The 18643-nt window shown below is 39.5% G+C and overlaps 1 protein-coding gene across 1 annotated transcript; it reads right to left on the minus strand.

Moving 5' to 3' along the window:
• Window positions 1–447: 447 nt before the first annotated feature.
• LOC105492508 (DEAD-box helicase 18) lies at window positions 448–18350 on the minus strand. Its single transcript, XM_011759705.3, has 14 exons — window positions 18136–18350; window positions 15108–15392; window positions 13021–13164; window positions 11532–11667; window positions 11078–11178; window positions 10765–10964; window positions 10565–10679; window positions 8096–8235; window positions 7703–7864; window positions 7184–7336; window positions 6414–6527; window positions 3810–3866; window positions 3351–3528; window positions 448–2249 (listed from the first exon to the last, which is right to left on the minus strand). The coding sequence occupies exons 1-14, from the start codon at window positions 18218–18220 to the stop codon at window positions 2107–2109; spliced, it is 2013 nt and encodes a 670-aa protein (XP_011758007.2). The 5' UTR covers window positions 18221–18350; the 3' UTR covers window positions 448–2106.
• Window positions 18351–18643: the final 293 nt, after the last annotated feature.

Below are 18643 nucleotides of genomic sequence, written 5' to 3' on the forward strand. Positions count from 1 at the left end.
TGAACCCTCTATATATTCTTTCCTATACATTACCTGTGACAGAAGTTTAGTTTATAAATTAGCACACTGAGATTAACATAAAACAATTACAATATGCTGTAATAAAAGTCATGTAAATGTGGCCTCTCAAAGTGTATTATTGTACTGTACTGACCTAGTTAGACCACAGTTGACTACAGGTAATGGAGATCATGGATGAGGCTGCTAATGGACCTGAAGTAAGTTCTCATATAGCAGGGCCAACCCTGTCCACTTTGTTTATATGCTTTTCTCACAAAACCTCTTGAGACTGACTCATACTAGAGATAAACAATCTCAAGACCAGTAGGAGTACAGGACATACTGAGAGAGGGAGAGCCAGTCTGGCACAATCAGGTAGGTATCTTGAACGTAAATCCTGGCAGACCAAGCAAGGGTCAACAAAGTATCCATAAACGAAATACAACATTGAGGTAACTATTTAATGACACAGGAAAATAACATGTTATGAAACAAGCTGGTTACAAGTAGTAGGTAGATGACTTCATTTTTGGTAAAAAAATTAAAAAGCACGAACATGCATATAAAAATTAGATTATGTACAAAATACCAATAGTATTTACTTCTGCTCAGTAATTAAATATTTTTCCCTTTGTTTTTGTCTTTTAAAAAACATTATTTCTGAAAAAAATAATCAGAAAAACATGATCCTGGAGAGAGTTATTAAACACCAGGAATTAGGAACCCAAGAAGCTAAGCCAGGAGCCCAGCAGTCAAGGTTGGAAGCTCAGGACAGGTCCGACCAGGGTGATGGTGGCCAAGTCCAGAAATGGAAGATTGTTCTTTTCTTTTCCTACTGGAATGTTCTTTACTAAAGTTTTCTCTACATTGGATGTTCGCGCACTAATTTAATGGGATCCTATGATTAACTGGCACAACAGCAAAATGATGCTAGCAACTTTGGTTTTGAACTGCTAAAAAATGTACTATCTTGTAGTTACATACTACATAAAACACACTAGAATAATCAACTGCTCCTACAACAAAGAACTCACCTGACTAAATCACTGACTTTGCTGTTTTGTTTCTAACTTTGTTCATTTTCAATCCTCATAGCAAATGTATTTTTTGTTGCAGGGCCTGGAAGAGGTATTTTTTCTCAGAAAGAAGCTAACATTAATGTGTGCTGGGTACTGTCTGATGGCGGGGCTCTAACTCCAAGTAAGTTGCCCTTGTCTTCTAAGTACTCTACAGAGTGCAAAGGCTTACCAAAATCCAAACCACCTTGAATTAAACAAATCTGAATGAGGAGCATCACCATTCTTTGTATGTGTTTTTAAAGTCTTTGCTATGTTACCAAATGAAGAAATGCAGTACATTGCACCTCTATTGATGTAAATGAGGCTCAAACATCTCAATTCCATCCTCTTCCTAGCCTCCACCCATCAAACGTTGTAACTGCTTAGTGACACTTTATTCAAATTGCAACCCGTAGTTTTTGCTCCAAAAAACGAAACACCTGGGAAAGGCCCATTGCTTTAAAATCAAGAATCTATAAAAGCAATGCCACCTTAATCAGGTGCTTCTTAGGTATTTCCCAAAGCTCTCTGCTCTTTTACACTGCAGCATTTTCAGGAGGAGTCATTGGATACTGTCAAGGTCCAAGAAATAACTAAAAACAAAAAATAACCTGAGAATCTTTTCTGCACTGCCACCAGCTGCCCAGTATATACTAGGTCACCTTTTACAGCGGTGAGCACAGCAATCCATGCCACAAAAGTCTTCACAAAACAAGAAGGAAAGGTAGAAAAAGAATTATATTAAAATAGTAACATACATTTGTGTGTATGAGGGAGGGATATTTAAAATTAAAATATTATATAATCACAAGAAAGACCAGATATTCCTTGCTCTGCCCTTGGGCAACCAAGAAAATTAAAGCCTGTTTTATGTCCCAAAACTAAAAGAGAGACTCGATAGAAGTAACAGTGCTCAGTGCTTGCAACCCAAGTCAATTTATACTCTTGTTAAGTCCAAATTCTAAAGTCTACAAAAATCCTGTCAAATCAAGGGAAAAAAAAATTCATTTTAGGACAAAGTTACTCAAGATGAAAGAAAGGCATGTGTTCAGTGACAGAACTGCCTGCTGTCAGATGATTTCTTGCTAATGTGTTTAAAGATTTTGGACTTCTCAACTTTCTTGGTTTTCTGGTAGCCAAATCCACCACCACCTCCTCGCTTTCTCTGCTTGCCTTCGTTGCTGTTGACGTCTGGAGGCAAACGTTAAGGAAATCAAGCAAAAAAGATAATGAACTCCAATCTAACATCTCCACAGAGAAAAAGTCAGCATGAACACTGCTGTCCCTCCACAACCCCATTCTCAACAATGAAAATGTGGGAACAGAAGCCTATGTAATACATTTCCAGAAAATTAGGAGTGGCCACGTGACTGTGGACTTAAATTAGCAAGTATGATTTTAAACTTCAGTGTGTAACGGTCATATTAATTACTTCTTCCACACAATGAAATTCATGAGAGTGAATAAGGATTTATGAGTTTAATCAGGAAGTTGATAGCACATTAAAAAAACACCTCCTGTGTCAAAACGAATGACTATCATTTCTCTTCGGAATTGATTTAGGAATGCCTAAGTGAAGGAGCTGCTCTTTCTTCCACAGGACTCGACATACATTCATTTCAGTTTACTCAATGCTTACAATGGGGATGGTGACCCAAAATTTGGTCCTCTAGTCCCCTCAGAAGTTACTCCCAATGGCAGTGAAGCACAGGCCTCATTTCAGCCGCTCAGTTTCTTCTGCAAGGCACAAATTATAAATCACAACTGGAGCAACTGGAAGTACTCCTTCTGCCTTTTATCTTAAGCAACACCTAAGTTTTATTTTCTTTTGCTGAACTTGCCACTTTCTTGTATAAAACCCTCCAGGGGCTCTAAGAGGATTAAAACTCCTTGAAAGGTCCCATCCTCTCTTTAGCTTCAAAATATCCCTTTCACCTAAGTACCCGCACAGTGCGGCCTCAGCAAACACTGAAGTTTTGCTTTCTTACCTGTGTTTCTGCCTGGAACACACAACTGTCTCTCTCCTTGACAGTCAAATTTGTCTTTTGAAGGCTCAAGGCATAAGCTGCCTTGTCCCTGTAACCCCATCCTAAGGATTAACCCCTGCTTACCCATCCAACCTCTACGTCCTGTGCTAGTACAGACAACAAGCAGACATTGACTAGGGCGAACACTGGAGCCTCCAGTCTGAGCCAGAACACGCACCAATCCACTACAAAGCCCAAAATGCCCCTCTGTCCCCAAAGCTTTTGTTCCTTAGTTCCAGGGTAACTTCATTAAAGAAAAGGATACTCAGATCAACGAAGGGAGGCACCTTGAAACCAAATGACAGAGCAACTTGAGGCAAGTTTAAGTTATTAACATTAAAGATCTGTTTCAGAGAATGGGAATCATAGGCTCGTATGTATGACTTATATGCTTCCTGGGCTGACTTATGAAGAAAGTAGTTCTTTTCGATCAATTTCTCAAGCTGAAATGGAAAGAAACACTGGTTTTAATAAATAAAAACAACAACCTGCAAAACACCGGATTTCAAATATCCTAGAGCAAAGCCACTCCAGAGAAAACATTTAAAGAGGGCACAGAGCGGTGGTAACTAGAACAGCAAGAAACCTTATACACCACACAGTCTGATCCTCACTTTACGACAGGGTAGACTTTAAAGGACAGTGACTGCCCAATGAATTACTATAAAGAGAGTGCTGGGACAAGGTTCCTGCCTACTCACAAAAACGTTTAAAAAGCACATACCTGAGACTGAATGTCAGAAATTTTAGACCAGGAAAAGTCAAATTCACTTAATGGAACCTAGAAATCAAAAGTATTAAGATTAGTAAACCAGGATGATCGGCATTCCAATGCTGGGTACTGAAGACAGGGAAGGATGACCCGGCCTATGAAACTCCCTTGGGACAGACAGGAAAATCTGCTTTTTCTAGTCTCCCAATGTTGATGGGAGTTTCATCTTTGCTCTGCTGAGTTAGGCAATCTGCACGTCTTTCTTTCTGAAAGGCAAGGAATTGGATAGGGATAGAGTCAGTAAAGCACTTTTCTGTAAGAATCTCTATAATCCTGACTATTTGGAACCATGAAACAGTTTGAAGCTTCTAGTCAGAAGGGTCATCAGCCCCTTTTCTCCATGTCAGAAGAGGGGCCCTAATACCCCATAGTCCTGTATTGAGGCTTGTGATACTGGAGGCCATGATGACCACAGACTCCTACAGGATGGAACTGCCATCAGTTATCATTCATTAAATAACTAGAAAAGCAACAGGCCTGTGCTAGGTGATAGAAAACAGGTGCCTAAGTCCTGGACTCTGCCCTCAGCTTGCCGTCTTGTAGGGGAGAAAGATAAGTAATGAAATGTCAACCTGCAGATTCTGGATATTAGCCCCTTTGTCAGATGGGTAGATTGTAAAAATTTTCTCTCATTCTGTAGGTTGCCTGTTCACTCTGATGATAGTTTCTTTGGCTGTGCAGAAGCTCTTTAGTTTAATTAGATATCATTTGTCAATTTTGGCTAGGGCTAATATCCAGAATCTACAAAGAACTTAAACAAATTTACAAGAAAAAAATCAAACAACCCCATCAAAAAGTGGGCGAAAGATATGAACAAACACTTCTTAAAAGAAGACATTTATGCAGCCAACGGACACACGAAAAAATGCTCATCATCACTAGCCATCAGAGAAATGCACACCAGCTCATACCAGCTACAATGGCGATCATTCAAAAGTCAGGAAACAACAGGTGCTGGAGAGGATGTGGGGACACAGGAACACTTTTACACTGTTGATGGGACTATAAACTAGTTCAACCATTGTGGAAGAGAGTGTGGCGATTCCTCAAGGATAGAGAACTAGAAATACCATTTGACCCAGCCATCCTATTACTGGGTATATACCCAAAGGATTATAAATCATGCTGCTATAGAGACACATGCACACGTATGTTTACTGTAGCACTCACTATTCACAATAGCAAAGACTTAAAACCAACCCAAATGTCTATCAATGATAGACTGGATTAAGAAAATGTGGCACATATACACCATGGAATACTATGCAGCCATAAAAAAGGATGCGTTCATGTCCTTTGTAGGGACATGGATGAAGCTAGAAACCATCATTCTGAGCAAACTATCGCAAGGACAGAAAACCAAACACCGCATGTTCTCACTCATAGGTGGGAATTGAACAATGAGAACACTTGGACACAGGGTGGGGAACATCACACACCGGGGCCTGTTGTGGGGTGGGGGTAGGGGGGAGGGATAGCATTAGGAGATATACCTAACGTAAATGACGAGTTAATGGGTGCAGCACACCAACATGGAACGCGTATACACATGTAACAAACCTGCATGTTGTGCACACGTACCCTAGAACTTAAAGCAGAATAATAAAAAAAAAGACATGTTAACCTGATGAGCACCTGTGCTGTGGGAACAAGGAGGAGGGCAGGAGATCAGAGATAGCTTCCCAGCAAAGACAGGGGCTAGCTGAAACCAAGCATTCTCCAGAAAGTGTGCAAAAGCTGTAGAGCAATTTCAGGGAACTGCCTGTGGTTAGACGGTAGAGGAAGCCTATCAGCAAGACTATGCCAGAAAGGCCAATGAGGGTGGAAATGTCAGGGAGGAAAAGGCGTGATATGCATCCCCATGGCCTAGCAATAAAGAGGCCACTTAGGGTTCTGATGGATTCAATTCTGGTGCAACAATAGAAAGCTAAAGCCAAATTAGGCTGCTTAGGGACTGAGAGGGAGGTAACTGGCAAGAATATAAACCATTTTTCCAATAAGGCAGACTGAGAAAAGGCAACAGACAGTAGCTATCCTGCAGACAGGGGTAGAAGAATAGGTTTAAGGTTGAAGTTACTTTTTTACCCTGAGAAATCTGAGATGGTAAAGCGCCAACTGCAGAGAGACTATAGGCCAAGAGTTGATGAATAGGAGACAGAGGGCAGTGGAGGAGGCAGAGGCTAGAGTGAACGAGGATTCCCCACTGCTTCATACGAGGTGAGAGGAAAGAGGGGGAGCAGAAGCAGAGATGACTAGGTGTGAGGGAGCTTCAAAGGAGTGGAGAAGGTTTAAAAGAGTGCTGGAGGGAATGGGAAAGGAGAGGCTGGGACACAGAGGTGTTGCTGGGTAACAGAGCTAGAAAGCTGAGACATGTGGGCAGTTCCTTCTGTACTCACTTCTTGGGCTAGAAGTACATAAAACCTTACTTGCTTAATTGCCACAAGAATGGTTGTAATAGTACTGTCCAAACTCCAGACTCCTCTGACACATGTAGAAATGGTGCTTGCTAACAATCCCTACACCAAGAGAAATTTTTCTCCAAGTAAAGATCTTTACCTTGGATTGTTTCAAGTAGCGAAGAAAACCCAATTCTTCTGGGCGCAATATAAGCAAGGCATGCCCTCTCCCATTTAGGCCCCTGGCTGTTCTACCCACACGATGAATATATTCCTTTGGTGGAGAAAGAAAACTTGAGTTAACACAGTGACTTCCACATGAGCCCATTTGTGTGTCTGTATCCTGAGTATGTGCACGTCTGTGCTGAGATGGTGCACTCCTGCGGTGCTGGGCCACACACACCTTCACCACACCCCCACAAAGCTGGGCCAGCAATCGCTCTGCGCACATCACCCCCAACAGGCCAATGATTGAGGCCAAAAAAAAAAAAAAAAAGGCTGGACATGATATTTGCATGAACAGTGATTTAATAAAATGAGTATTATGTGTGCTTCATCATCAAAATGGCTTTAATCTATTGTTTGCTGAAAAGACTTCTCAATGAAGCTTATTCTACCACATATACTACAGAAGCTTATCTACCTCCTTAAGCAATTTTATTTCCTTCAGGCATCTGCTGTTCTTAAGAGATCATTCCAAGGATCTCATTTTCATAACTTAAGTCCCACTGATACTTCTCAAACCTCTTGCACAGCCCCTCTGAGCCCCGAAAAGCCTTAAATACTTATCAATACCAGAGAAATACTGCAGTCACTGTATAGCAGGGATCTTTACCTTGAGTGTGGAATGCAGTTTCTGTCAGGGAACTGGGAGAATAAGTGAACTCTTTAATGCAGTCATTCTGAAGATACCCCAAGGATGCCAGTTACCTTAGGGTCATCCGGAGGGTCATACTGAACAATCCAGTCGACTTCAGGAATGTCTAGTCCTCTTGCTGCCACATCCGTACACAATAGTGTTCCCGAATCTGCGTTGCAGAACTGGAAGAATGTGGTTGTACGCTTATTTTGCTTTTGCTTTCCCTAGAATTAAATAAAAACATCCATTAGAGCTGGAATCTTGAGATTGTCTCTAGGAAGTCTAGCAGCAGAACCCCCAAATTGTGGAACTGTTATCCTACTTTATTTCGAGCTCATCCCCTGGCCTGTGTCCTATTTCCCTAACTGTTCTGCAAGCCCCTCAAGGAGGGGCCTGAGTTGTCTCATACTCTTCGGAAGTCCTCATACCCCTCCATACCCAGCTGCGCTCCCTCACACAGGATCCATCACTTAGTGGTGATTAAACTACTCAGAACAATGTTTGGAGGAGAGGGCCATACCTCCAATCCTACAATCTATAGGGCTTAATAAGCATACCCTGTTTTCAATGAGCTCATCATCATCACTTACATGAATGGCCAAGACGGGCAAATCAATGTAGTTCAGCAACTCATAGTGGTATTTCACAGACATACAAGACGAAAAGAAGACCATAAGCTTCTTCTTTCGGTTCTTCTTAAGGAATGTAAAGAGCAGAAGGAATCTCTTTTCAGAAGGACAAACAACGTATCCCTAGAAAGCGTTTAAGCAGACAGATACAAATGAACCAAATGGACATTTTCCGTTTCCTAACTTGTGTAATTTGATCAACAGCACTGATAAACATAGTATGTAAACTGTCGTGCCTCACCTACGGCATTTTAAAAGTTCATTAACCCATTTGCTTTCTGAATGATCCTTCCAACAATTACATAAAAACACCAAGTAAGATCCCTACAGTTTTCAGTTACTGATAAAAAGTACCTGCTCAAGACCATCCACTGTTGCATTAGCTTTATCATCATCAACACCAACATACAATGGCTCCTTTTTCAGAGAAATCCTTGCCAGGTCTTCAACTTTTCGAGTTTGGGTGGCAGAAAAGAGCATAGTCTGTCTACGTGCTGAAACAGACACGTATAAAAATAACCCGTCTTTTAGGGAATCTTTACAATTGCCTCACAACTACAAATATTCTACGTAGAGATATCGGAAATGGGAAATATAATCTATAGATTCTACAAATATTACAAAAGGTAAAACAGGTATATCATGAAACACTAGGTCTTTAAGTTTGAGAACTTAGATGAAACAAACTCCTTCGAAGACAAACAACTGAAGAAAACAGGAAACCTTTAAATAGCCTTATATCTACTAAAGAAATTTTAGTTGAAAACTTCATGTAAAGAAAATTCCAGGCCCAAATGGATTCCACTGGTGAATTATATTGAACATTTAAGAAAGAAACATCAATTATTCACAAACTCTCTAATAAAGAGATTTATTATAATTTATTATACTGATTATATAATTATTATAATTTATTATTATTATATTTATATGTCAACTCATTCTTTGAAGTCAGTCATTACACTATTCAAAAACCTGACATGACATTAACAAGGAAAGAAAACTATGCACCAATACAATTTGTGAGCACATATGCAAAATTCGAAATAGAATTTTAGTGAAGTGAATTCAGCAACATATAAAAAGGGTAATGGATCATGACTAGGCAGGTTTATTCTACAAATGCAGGGTGGTTCAACATTTGAAAAATCAACCAATACAATTTACTATGTTAACTAAAGAAAAAACATGGTTACTTCAGCAGACAGAAAAAAAAATCTGATCATCTATTTCTGATTAAAAATCCTCAGCAAACTAGGAACAGAAGGGATCTTCCTTAATCTGATAAAAGGCATCTATATAAAACCTGCAGCTAAATTCATATGTAGTTAACGGTAAAAGACTGAATGCTTTCCCCTAAGATCAGAACCAAGACAAGGATGTCTGCTCTCATCACTTCTATTCAGTACCATACTGGAGGTTCTGGCCAGGGCAATCAGATAAGAATATAAATAAATAAATAAACAAAGAGGTGAAACTGTCTTTATCTGTACATGATTGCCTATATAGAAAATCCAAAAGGCTACAGTCATCTGGAAAGTCATACTGAATATTCATTCAGTACAGGATTAACTGTCTTGCTAGATATAAGATCAATATAAAATTCAACTGTGTGTGTATATATATGTATGTGCGTGTGTATGTGTACATATATTAAAGCAATGAGCAATTGGAATTTGAAATTTTAATGAAATACTTGGGGATAAATCTGACAAAAGATGTGACTAAACCTGTATCCTAACCTCCCCCCAAATATTATAGAGAAATAAAATATCTAATACATGGAGATATACCTTATTATGAGTTAATATTGTTTTCCTCCAATAATCTCTATTCAATAAAATCTCAATCAAGATCCAAGACTTTTTTGGAGGGAAGGGGGAGAAACTGACAAACCAATTCTAAAATTTATATAGAAATGCAAAGGACAAGAATACCACAACTTTAAAAGAGAACAAACTTGGGGCTAACATTACCTGATGATCAAGACTTAACAGGAGGAACTGGAGCTTTCTTGCACTGCTCATAGGAATGTTAAATGGTACAGCCGCTTTGGAAAACATCTGGCAGTTTTTTAAAAAGTTAAACGTATACTAAATATATACCAACTATGATACTCCTAGGTTTACTTAAGAGAAAAGGAGACATATGCCTCTACAAAGAGTTGTAGATGACTGTTCACAGCAACTTTATTTCCAGAAAGTGCAACCTAATCTAGTGACAGAAAACAGATGAATACTCACTTAGGGACGAGGTATGTGTGTAAGGAGGGGTGGGAGGGAGAAACTGAAAAGGGGCAGGAGGAAACCTTTGAGTGGGATAGACATGTTCATTTTCTTGATTGCAGTGTGATGGTGTCACAGTGGAACATAAAATTGTACATTATAAATGCACATATAATTATGTCAATTATACTTTGATAAAACTTTAAAAAATAAATTATACAATGAAGGAAACCGTGGTCTTAGTTATAACCAGTTCATAATGTTGCAAGTACTGTAACCAAGGTATGTACAAGTAAGGCAACAAACCTATGGCTACTTGGGGGATGTTACATGAGGTAAGAATGGGCAAGAGGCGGAGGACAGGACCTATATGAAGACTGTTTAACATGCATTATAACTTCTAAAACAGCAAAACTACTATATCAAGTTATTAATCAGTTTGATGCTTGTATTCCAAACTAACTTTCAGGTTAACTGGCACAACTACCTCACTTGGCTATGGTAAAGTTCTGGCATTAGCAAAGTTTTTCTATAGGAACAACTCTTACCTACTTCCAACAGATACTTTGCAAACCAAATGCAGATGCTACCTACTTACTTGGCAAAAGTTTAATAATTTGCTTTAATTCTTCTTCAAACCCAACATCCAAGATACGATCAGCTTCATCAATAACCAGACACTGAAGGTTTTTATACATAAACCCTGGGGTATTCTAACAAAACAAAGGACAAAGAACAACTATTAGTTGTCAGTCTATGTTTCATATAAGACAATGAGACAAGCACTACATCTCTTACCTGCATATGGTCCAACAGACGGCCTGGTGTGGCCACAATGATGTTGATCCCATTAGCGAGTTTCTGTGCTTCAGCAGATCTGTTACTGCCACCCATTATCAAGCCATAGGTATGCACGTGGTGAGTCATTAGCTCCTTAAGAACACCAAAAGTTTGCATGGCTAGTTCTCTGGTAGGTGAGAGAATAAGGACTCCCGTTCCTAAAAATGATACATATGGTAAAAGTCTAAACGTGGTTGTCACCATTGAGTCCGTAACAGCTACAATAAACCTCTAGTGAAATAACGGCAGAAACAAGCAGACAAAAGCTTACCATTCCTGGGCATGAACTTTAACTTGACAATGAGTTCAACTGCAGGGATGAGAAAAGCCAAGGTTTTACCACTGCCTGTTTTTGCAGCTGCTAGAAGATCCCTAAATATTAAAAAGGGAAAGGAGAAAGACATTGATCCTACTCATTTACGATGTACTACACACACACACACTTTAGGCACTAAGGCTAGAACATGAACAAGATGATGTCTACTTCGCTGAAACTGATTACCTGGGTTATGTACCGAAATCATAAGTCAGAACTGTGCTACAACAGAAGTGAACATCTTTCCAACACTTTCCTTCAAACATCAGTAATTAACTTAGTCTTTCATGTATGCTGGATACACGACCCAACATATAGCAGAAAATCAACAGAATATACTGGTATGTTCTTTATCATCTACTAGTTCTAAAAGCAGATGCCAGTATCTGAGCTTCAGTGTTAATCATACCTGCCTTCCAGAAGTGGTCTGATGCTTTTATGCTGGATTTCAGTCATGTTTGTAAAACCCATTTCTTTTATTGCCTTCAGAGTGTTTTCATTGACAAGATTACAGAGAGAAGCAAACGAAGTATCCTCAAAAGCTCCTAAACAGAAGACAATGTATCATCAGCAAATTTATTTTGTTTTTTAAAAGTTAGTATCGCTACAGTTGCCTAAATCTATTTTGCCTAGAAAAGCTTCCCACAGTAAGAAAAGGCTAAACCTTAATTATTCATATCTGATAATACCAACAAAAAGATCCTTTATCTTTCAAGTTTCTCCATTGTTAATGGCTGTGTAAGTTATAGTCCAGAGTCCATACTGTAACAAAACGAGGGGTATAACTGAGGAATTTATATAAAATAAAAATACCAAGACAAGGAAAATAATTGAGAGTCCAGAGATAAATGAAATGCTTAAGAAATCTGATACAAAAAGTAAAAACATTGAACATTAATAAAAACTGAGTGTCAAGTCAATTTAAAAAAACACTGTTAATCTCACTCCAACAAGACACAGAACAGTCAGATACAGCCACAGAATATTAGGCTGAGCCTACGTATCAAGTAGTACGGCGGTTCTTCAGCAGGAGGCATCAAAATCACCTGGGGGTTCCCTCACACTCCACATGCCCAGGGTGTAAACCAATCACTCTTGACCTTGGCACTGCTGACATTTGGGTTGCATAATTCTTTGTTGTGAAACGCTATTCTGTGCATTAGAAGATATTATGCAGCATCTCTGACCTCCACTCACCAAATGCCAGCAGACTGCCCCTAGCTCTGAGAAGCAAAAATGTCTCCTAGGCTTAGGATGATCTTAGTAGGCTAGGGACAGAGGAGGTTCCTGGGATGTGGGACTTTCAGTGCTAAAACTGGAAAAGTTCTGGGCAAACCAGGATGAGTTACTCATCTTACCTGGGGGGCAAATTTCCCTGCTTGAGAGCTACTACCAAAACATTTGCAATTTGTGTTAAGCAGGTCTGGGGTTGGGCCTCAACGTTTTAACAGACAAACCAACCCAAACCAAACAAACAACTCAATTAACTCCTTGACATACCTGGTTAGCAGTAGTGAATTCTAGTCTAAACTTGACTTTATAAAGGAACAAAGGTCAAAGGAGGTTAACCTGGTACAGGGTCAATGATTTTCCTATTACAACATAGAATGAGCCTTAGAAAAGGACAAACCAAAGAATCATAGAAGCTGCTTGTGTGCATACAAAATATTTAGTGTCAGGAATGGACAAAAGGAAAATAATAGGGAACAAAAAGAACTAAAACACCACAAAATAGAAGATAAAGAGAAAAAGCAGCAGAAAGATTTACAAAAAAGTTTCTTGTTGATAGTTACTTTTTCCAGGTAAACTAAAAGTCACAACTCAACCTTCAAACCTATAATCCTCCAAAAGAGGTACATTTTAAAGAAGTTATGTCTAAAAAACTTCCTGGACGTTACCTGTCAGTCCCAGGGGCAGGCTGGGCACCTCACTGTCATCTTCATCATTATCTGGCTTCTCCACGTTATTTTCTGTTTCTTTAGGAGTCTTGGCATTTTCTTCTTCAGATTCCCCTTTGTTTTCAGTTTTTGCTTTTTTTGCATCTTTGGTTTTAAAAGACAAAACCCGAAAAATTTTTTCCTTAAAATAAAATTCCAAATGAGATCAACAAAACAGAAGATCTCTGATGTACAGATGTGTATTTTCAAAAGCTAAATATATTCTGTGTTACTTTGTTAAGAATTCTGTTAGATGAAAAATGACTGGTTATATTTAAAAATCGAGGGTACAGACAGACTTGGTGACCAAACATTTAGGCTTCTTAACGTATTATAGCATCTCATTTAAAACTTTAAAAAGTTCAACCAAACAGTATAAAGATACCAATTATAAGTCTCACATACTCCACTGAGGGGAAAGAAAGCATATCTGATTAACATAATCCTTAACAACTCATTATAAGCACTCATTTTTCCTCCCACACCAATTACTATCAAAGGCTCTTCATGTTACTAGAGATGGACTGTAAAGGGCAGCAATCCACTTGCCTGGATGACATACACTGGACTGCCCCTTGGCTATCAGGGATGAGGGTGGGAGGAAAGGCAGAGCTTCCTAGCTTCTCATTTCTACATTCACAACTTTCACATGGCCCCAACTACCTTTTCAGTCCTACTTCTCACTTCTCTTTTCAATGTTCGACTCTCAGTCAAATGGATTAACCACATGCTAGGCTTATATACAAATATATGGCAATTAGTGATGTTTGAAAAGAACTGACTTAGAACAGAACCCAGGACTCTCTGTAGCTGAGTACCGGTCTCTTCCCTGTACCTTACGGCCACCCCTCCAGGAAACAGTCAACTTTGTAGGACCCACATGTTCAAAAGCCATAGATATCTTCAGCTGGCCTCCATGTATTTTGTTTTCCCTGGAATAGTTCTTAAAATGTACCCATAAGGTGGCTGGGTGTGGTAGCTTCCGCCTGTAATCCTAGCGCTTTGGGAAGCCGAGGTGGGGGGATCATTTGAGCCCAGGAGTTCAAGACCAGCTTGGACAACACAGTGAGACCCCATCTCATTAAAATACAAACAAACAAAAACCCATAAGGTTACAACTCCCAGCATTATGATTCAATGTTTGAGAGCAGAAATAATACCACTTCCTGGGGCATACTCAAAACAAGAATTGTGAAGGCAATAATTTTAGAACAGGATTACAATGACTTTTGTTTGAAGGCATCATGAAGACAGTAATGCATGTTTGGGAAAGTTCAAAGCTCCTTTCTAAATAAAACCCTTATTTCAGGTAAAATACATGAATAGGATGTTCTAACTCAGGGGCTGGCAAACTATCTAAAAAGGGCCAGATAGTAAATGTTTTAGGCTTTGCAGGTCCTATGGTCTCTGCTGCCATAAACACAACCAAATAGGCACTGCTATGACCCAGTAAAACTTTATTTACAAAAATAGGTAGAAGGAGGGATAGTTTGCTGACCCCTATCTTATCCTACCTTGAAATCTCTGCTTGTACAAATCTCAATTAAAATGTCCATTCTTTCATCCGAGCTTACTGAAATTCCATCATCTTCAAAAAATATTCCTTCCTTTTCCTCCTGCCATTCTTAGCACTTGGAAATCAATGTTCTGTTTATTCAGAAGTTTCCTACTTTATATACTTTGTAACTAAGACTCCTTTCAAAGAGAGGAATTTATGGTAGGAAAATGGGAAGAGTCAAGCAGAAAAAAAGGTAACTTAAAAAGAAGAGAAAATTTCTAGCACTCTAAAGAAAGTCTTTTCTGAGAGTGGGGTTTTCTTCAAGGTTAGTGAAATTGAAAGTCTATTCCTCAATATTTTGAGTAAAGTTAAAATGGACTCCCCGTGTCTGCCAATAAAATGTTTCCATTAGCTACCAGGCTAATCTCTAATATACTGGTGAGTACAGGGAATTCTCATATGGCATGTGCACACAATAGTAATAGAAAGAGGAATAATAACCGTCTGTGAAAATCTAAATGGCTGAAGTTCAAAGATAATAAATACCTACCAGGCCCAGCATCATTCACCGTTTTCCTCTTTTTCTTCTTCTTTTTCTTTTTTGATTCTGAATTGGGAGACTGCATTGCTGCTTCTCCATTGGTTAATACGGTGGATTTCTGGGGAGATTTTTTAACTTTTATGTTTCCCACTGCTTCTTGAGACATGTTTCCATTTTGAGTTTCTGATAAGCCCACATTCACACAATGTTTTGATTTTTTAACCTTTCCACCTCCCATTGTTTCTTCAGATACATCTCCATTTTGAGTTTCTGATAGGGTCAGATTTGAGGCCCCTGTTTAAATAAACAGAACATACACTGTGACAAAGAAGGAGAAATTTACTTATAAACACTGAAATCCCAAATGAGAACTTCCATGGCTTCCTGATACGAATTATTTAGCTTTTCTTCTCTTTCATGTAATTAAAACAACTTATAATTTTATGGTGTTCCCTTACAGGGAAAGTAAGTTATCTTAAAGAAAAAATACTGGAAAAGGGAAAGCAATATTGATTTCTTAACTTCAAAAGACAGTACATCTGAGTTTAAGGAGTCTAGGACAGGAAAACTTCAATGAGGTCAAATATTTAAACAGATGAGGTCAGATAATGGCAGTTACAGAATAAACATAAATATTTGATAAACATATGATTAACTGATATATTGAAAAAGACATTTACAACTCATTCGCACAAGTACTATTTCTCATACCGCTTCAAAACATTCAACCCCAACTCTACTGGACTGCAGTGAGTTGAAAATTCAGTTGATAAGACCACTTATTTACCCCAATATTTATCACACACAAATACAGTAATGCGTGCACAATGACATTTCTGTGAATTAAGGACAATATATACAGTGGCTCCATAAGATTATAAAGGAGCTAAAAAATTCCTACCATCTAGTGCCATCAGTTGTTGCAATGTCGTAGTGCAACATATTACTCATGTTTGTGGTGATGCTAGCGTAAACAAACCTACTGTGATGCCAGTCATATAAAGCACAGCACACATAATGATGTACAATACATAATACATGATAATAAACAACTATGTTACTGGTTTATGTATTTACTATACTTTTGATCATTAGAGTGTACTCCTTCTACTTATTAAAAAAAATATGAGTCGACTGTAAAAGAGCCTCAGGGAAAAAAGTATTTTAGAAGGCACTGTTATCATAGGAGATGACAGCTCCATGCCTGTTGTTGCCCCTGAACATCTTCCAGTGGGACAAGATGTGGACGTGGAAGACAGTGATACTGAATGTGTTTGTGTCTTTACATTTTTAACAAAAAGCTTAAAAAGAAAAAAAAAAAAACAGAAAAATCACATACAATAAGGACATAAGGAAACTTTTTGTGCAGCTGTGCAATGTGCTTGTGTTGTAAGCTAAGTGCTAAAATTTTTTTTTTTTTAGTTTAACTTTTTTTTTTTTTATTATTATACTTTAAGTTCTAGGGTACATGTGCATAACGTGCAGGTTTGTTACATATGTATACTTGTGCCATGTTGGTGTGCTGCACCCATCAACTCATCAGCACCCATCAACTCGTCATTCACATCAGGTATAACTCCTTAACAAGTTTATAAGGTAAAAGTTACAGCAGGCTAAGGTTAATTTAAGAATAAAAGTATTAAAAAACTAAACAGTATAGCCCAAGTGTACAGTGTTTATAAGTCTATAGTCGCATACAGTAATGTCCTAGGCCTTCACATTCACTCACCACTCACTGACTCGCTCAGGGTAACTTCCAGTCCTGCAAACTCCATTCATGGTAAGTACTCTATACAGATGTACCATTTCTAAAAATCTCTCATGTCATATGTACCGGTATTTTTACTGTACCTTTTCTATGTTTAGATATGTTTAGCAATACATACACTTACCATTGTGTTACAATTCTCTCAGTATAGTACAGTAACATGCTGTACAGGATGACAGCTTAAGAGCAACAGGCTATACTATGTAGCCTGGGTGTGTAGCAGATTTAGGTTTGTGTAACTACAAGCTGTTCGCAGAACGACAAAAGCCCCTAATGTCGCATTTCTCACAATGTATCCCCCCTCCTGTTATGTGACGCATGACTGTATCTGAGAATGTCCTTACCAAAGGCTTCCTGTGTGTTTACTGAAAAAGAGAAAACACCGTCTTTTGTTCAAATCTACTTACACAGGCACTGAAAAGTAGTTGGTAACGCTGTAGTATTATTCTATAGGAATCAGAAATATAAGAGTACTTCAAAACATATTCCTAAAATTCACAAACCTATTGCCTCCTGCAGAATTTTTTTCAATTAATGTCTGTTGAAAACCTACTGGGGCAAGGCACTGTGCCTCCAACCTTTCCCTCGGGTAGTTTATATCTTAACCTGGACAATAAGTTAACACAATTACTTCAAGATCTGTGGCCCCATTGTCAGGACACTGGGACTGCAAATGAGGTAGGTAAGAAAGGTGACATTCATGTAAAATCCTTTTCATTTAGGTGACCGCGCAGGACACAAATATGTAGAAGCTCTTGTGAGAAAGTGCTACGAGTGTGTGTGGAGGTGGGTAGAGGAAGGCAATAGTATCAAAGAAGCTCTAGAAACAGCGAGACGGGCTTTCGGAGAAAGAAATACGGGAATTAAATGATGTGAAAAGTGGGTGTAAATGAGAACGTTCCATGTAGCCTAACCGGAAATGAGGGATGGGGTGAGGTGCGACTTGCAGGTGGTGAGGGAATCAAAAGGTAAGGTGGAAATGCAAAAGGCAGGGTTAGCTGCAAGCTTAGAAATGAACCGGGAGGCCTCCTGCTCTAACGCTGTAAGAAGAAACTGATTGCTCAGAAAGGTCAGGAGCAGCGCTGGAGCCACGCGACTAGTCGGCAGCAGCGCAGGCCCCGAGTGGAGGCTGCCTTTTCACTCTCCCCAGTCACACACTCTGCAGGGGACGCTGCCTCCGTCACTCGGAGCAGCTGGGCCCCCGGCCGCCCGAACGCGCCAGGACTGGCGCGTGGGACTCCTGAGCCATCGCGAGTCAACGCATCTCACCCTGCAACTTTAGGTTCCGCTGCCGCAATTTGAGGTTGCGCTTCTCGATCTTCTTACGCAGGAGTTTCATCGGCAGGTGAGACATGGTGTCCAAGAAGTGCCTAGAACAAGGCGCCACACAGTACAGCTATTCAGTTCTCTAGAACAAGGCGCCACACGGCACCGCTACTCAGTTCTCAAGGCTGACGTTACTTCCCTTCCGGTCACATGTGCGCAGCTCAGCTAACCGGAAGTGCGTCACAGGAACGCTGGTACCCGGCGGAACGACGATGCTCCAGAGCGGAAATGCTTCCAGACGCGCGCACCACGATACCTTTAGCGACCAAAATCTTTGCATCGCCCCCTGGAGAAGTGGAGGCCAGGCCCTGCAATGGCTTCACGCTGTACTAAAGCTAATTTGAGCACCCCCTAGAGGAAGATTGAAGAAAGAGCGTGGAGGGGAAGCAGTCCATAGGGAGTCGGCATTTTTATGTTCCTGTCCTCTGTGGGTGCAGAATTAGAGAGTTGA

This window comes from Macaca nemestrina, chromosome 11 (assembly GCF_043159975.1).
Source record: "Macaca nemestrina isolate mMacNem1 chromosome 11, mMacNem.hap1, whole genome shotgun sequence".
Classification (NCBI taxonomy): Eukaryota; Metazoa; Chordata; class Mammalia; order Primates; family Cercopithecidae; genus Macaca; species Macaca nemestrina.

Bases quoted from the DNA above. Each gene is read 5' to 3' on its own strand.
- LOC105492508 (XM_011759705.3), bottom strand. From the start codon at position 18,220: ATGTCTCACCTGCCGATGAAACTCCTGCGTAAGAAGATCGAGAAGCGC. The intron at 11,179-11,531 runs GTATGATTAACA...TTTAATATTTAG, and splicing joins AGACCACTTCTGGAAGGCAG to GGATCTTCTAGCAGCTGCAA. The intron at 7,337-7,702 runs GTAAGTGATGAT...ATTTAATTCTAG, and splicing joins TGCCCGTCTTGGCCATTCAT to GGAAAGCAAAAGCAAAATAA.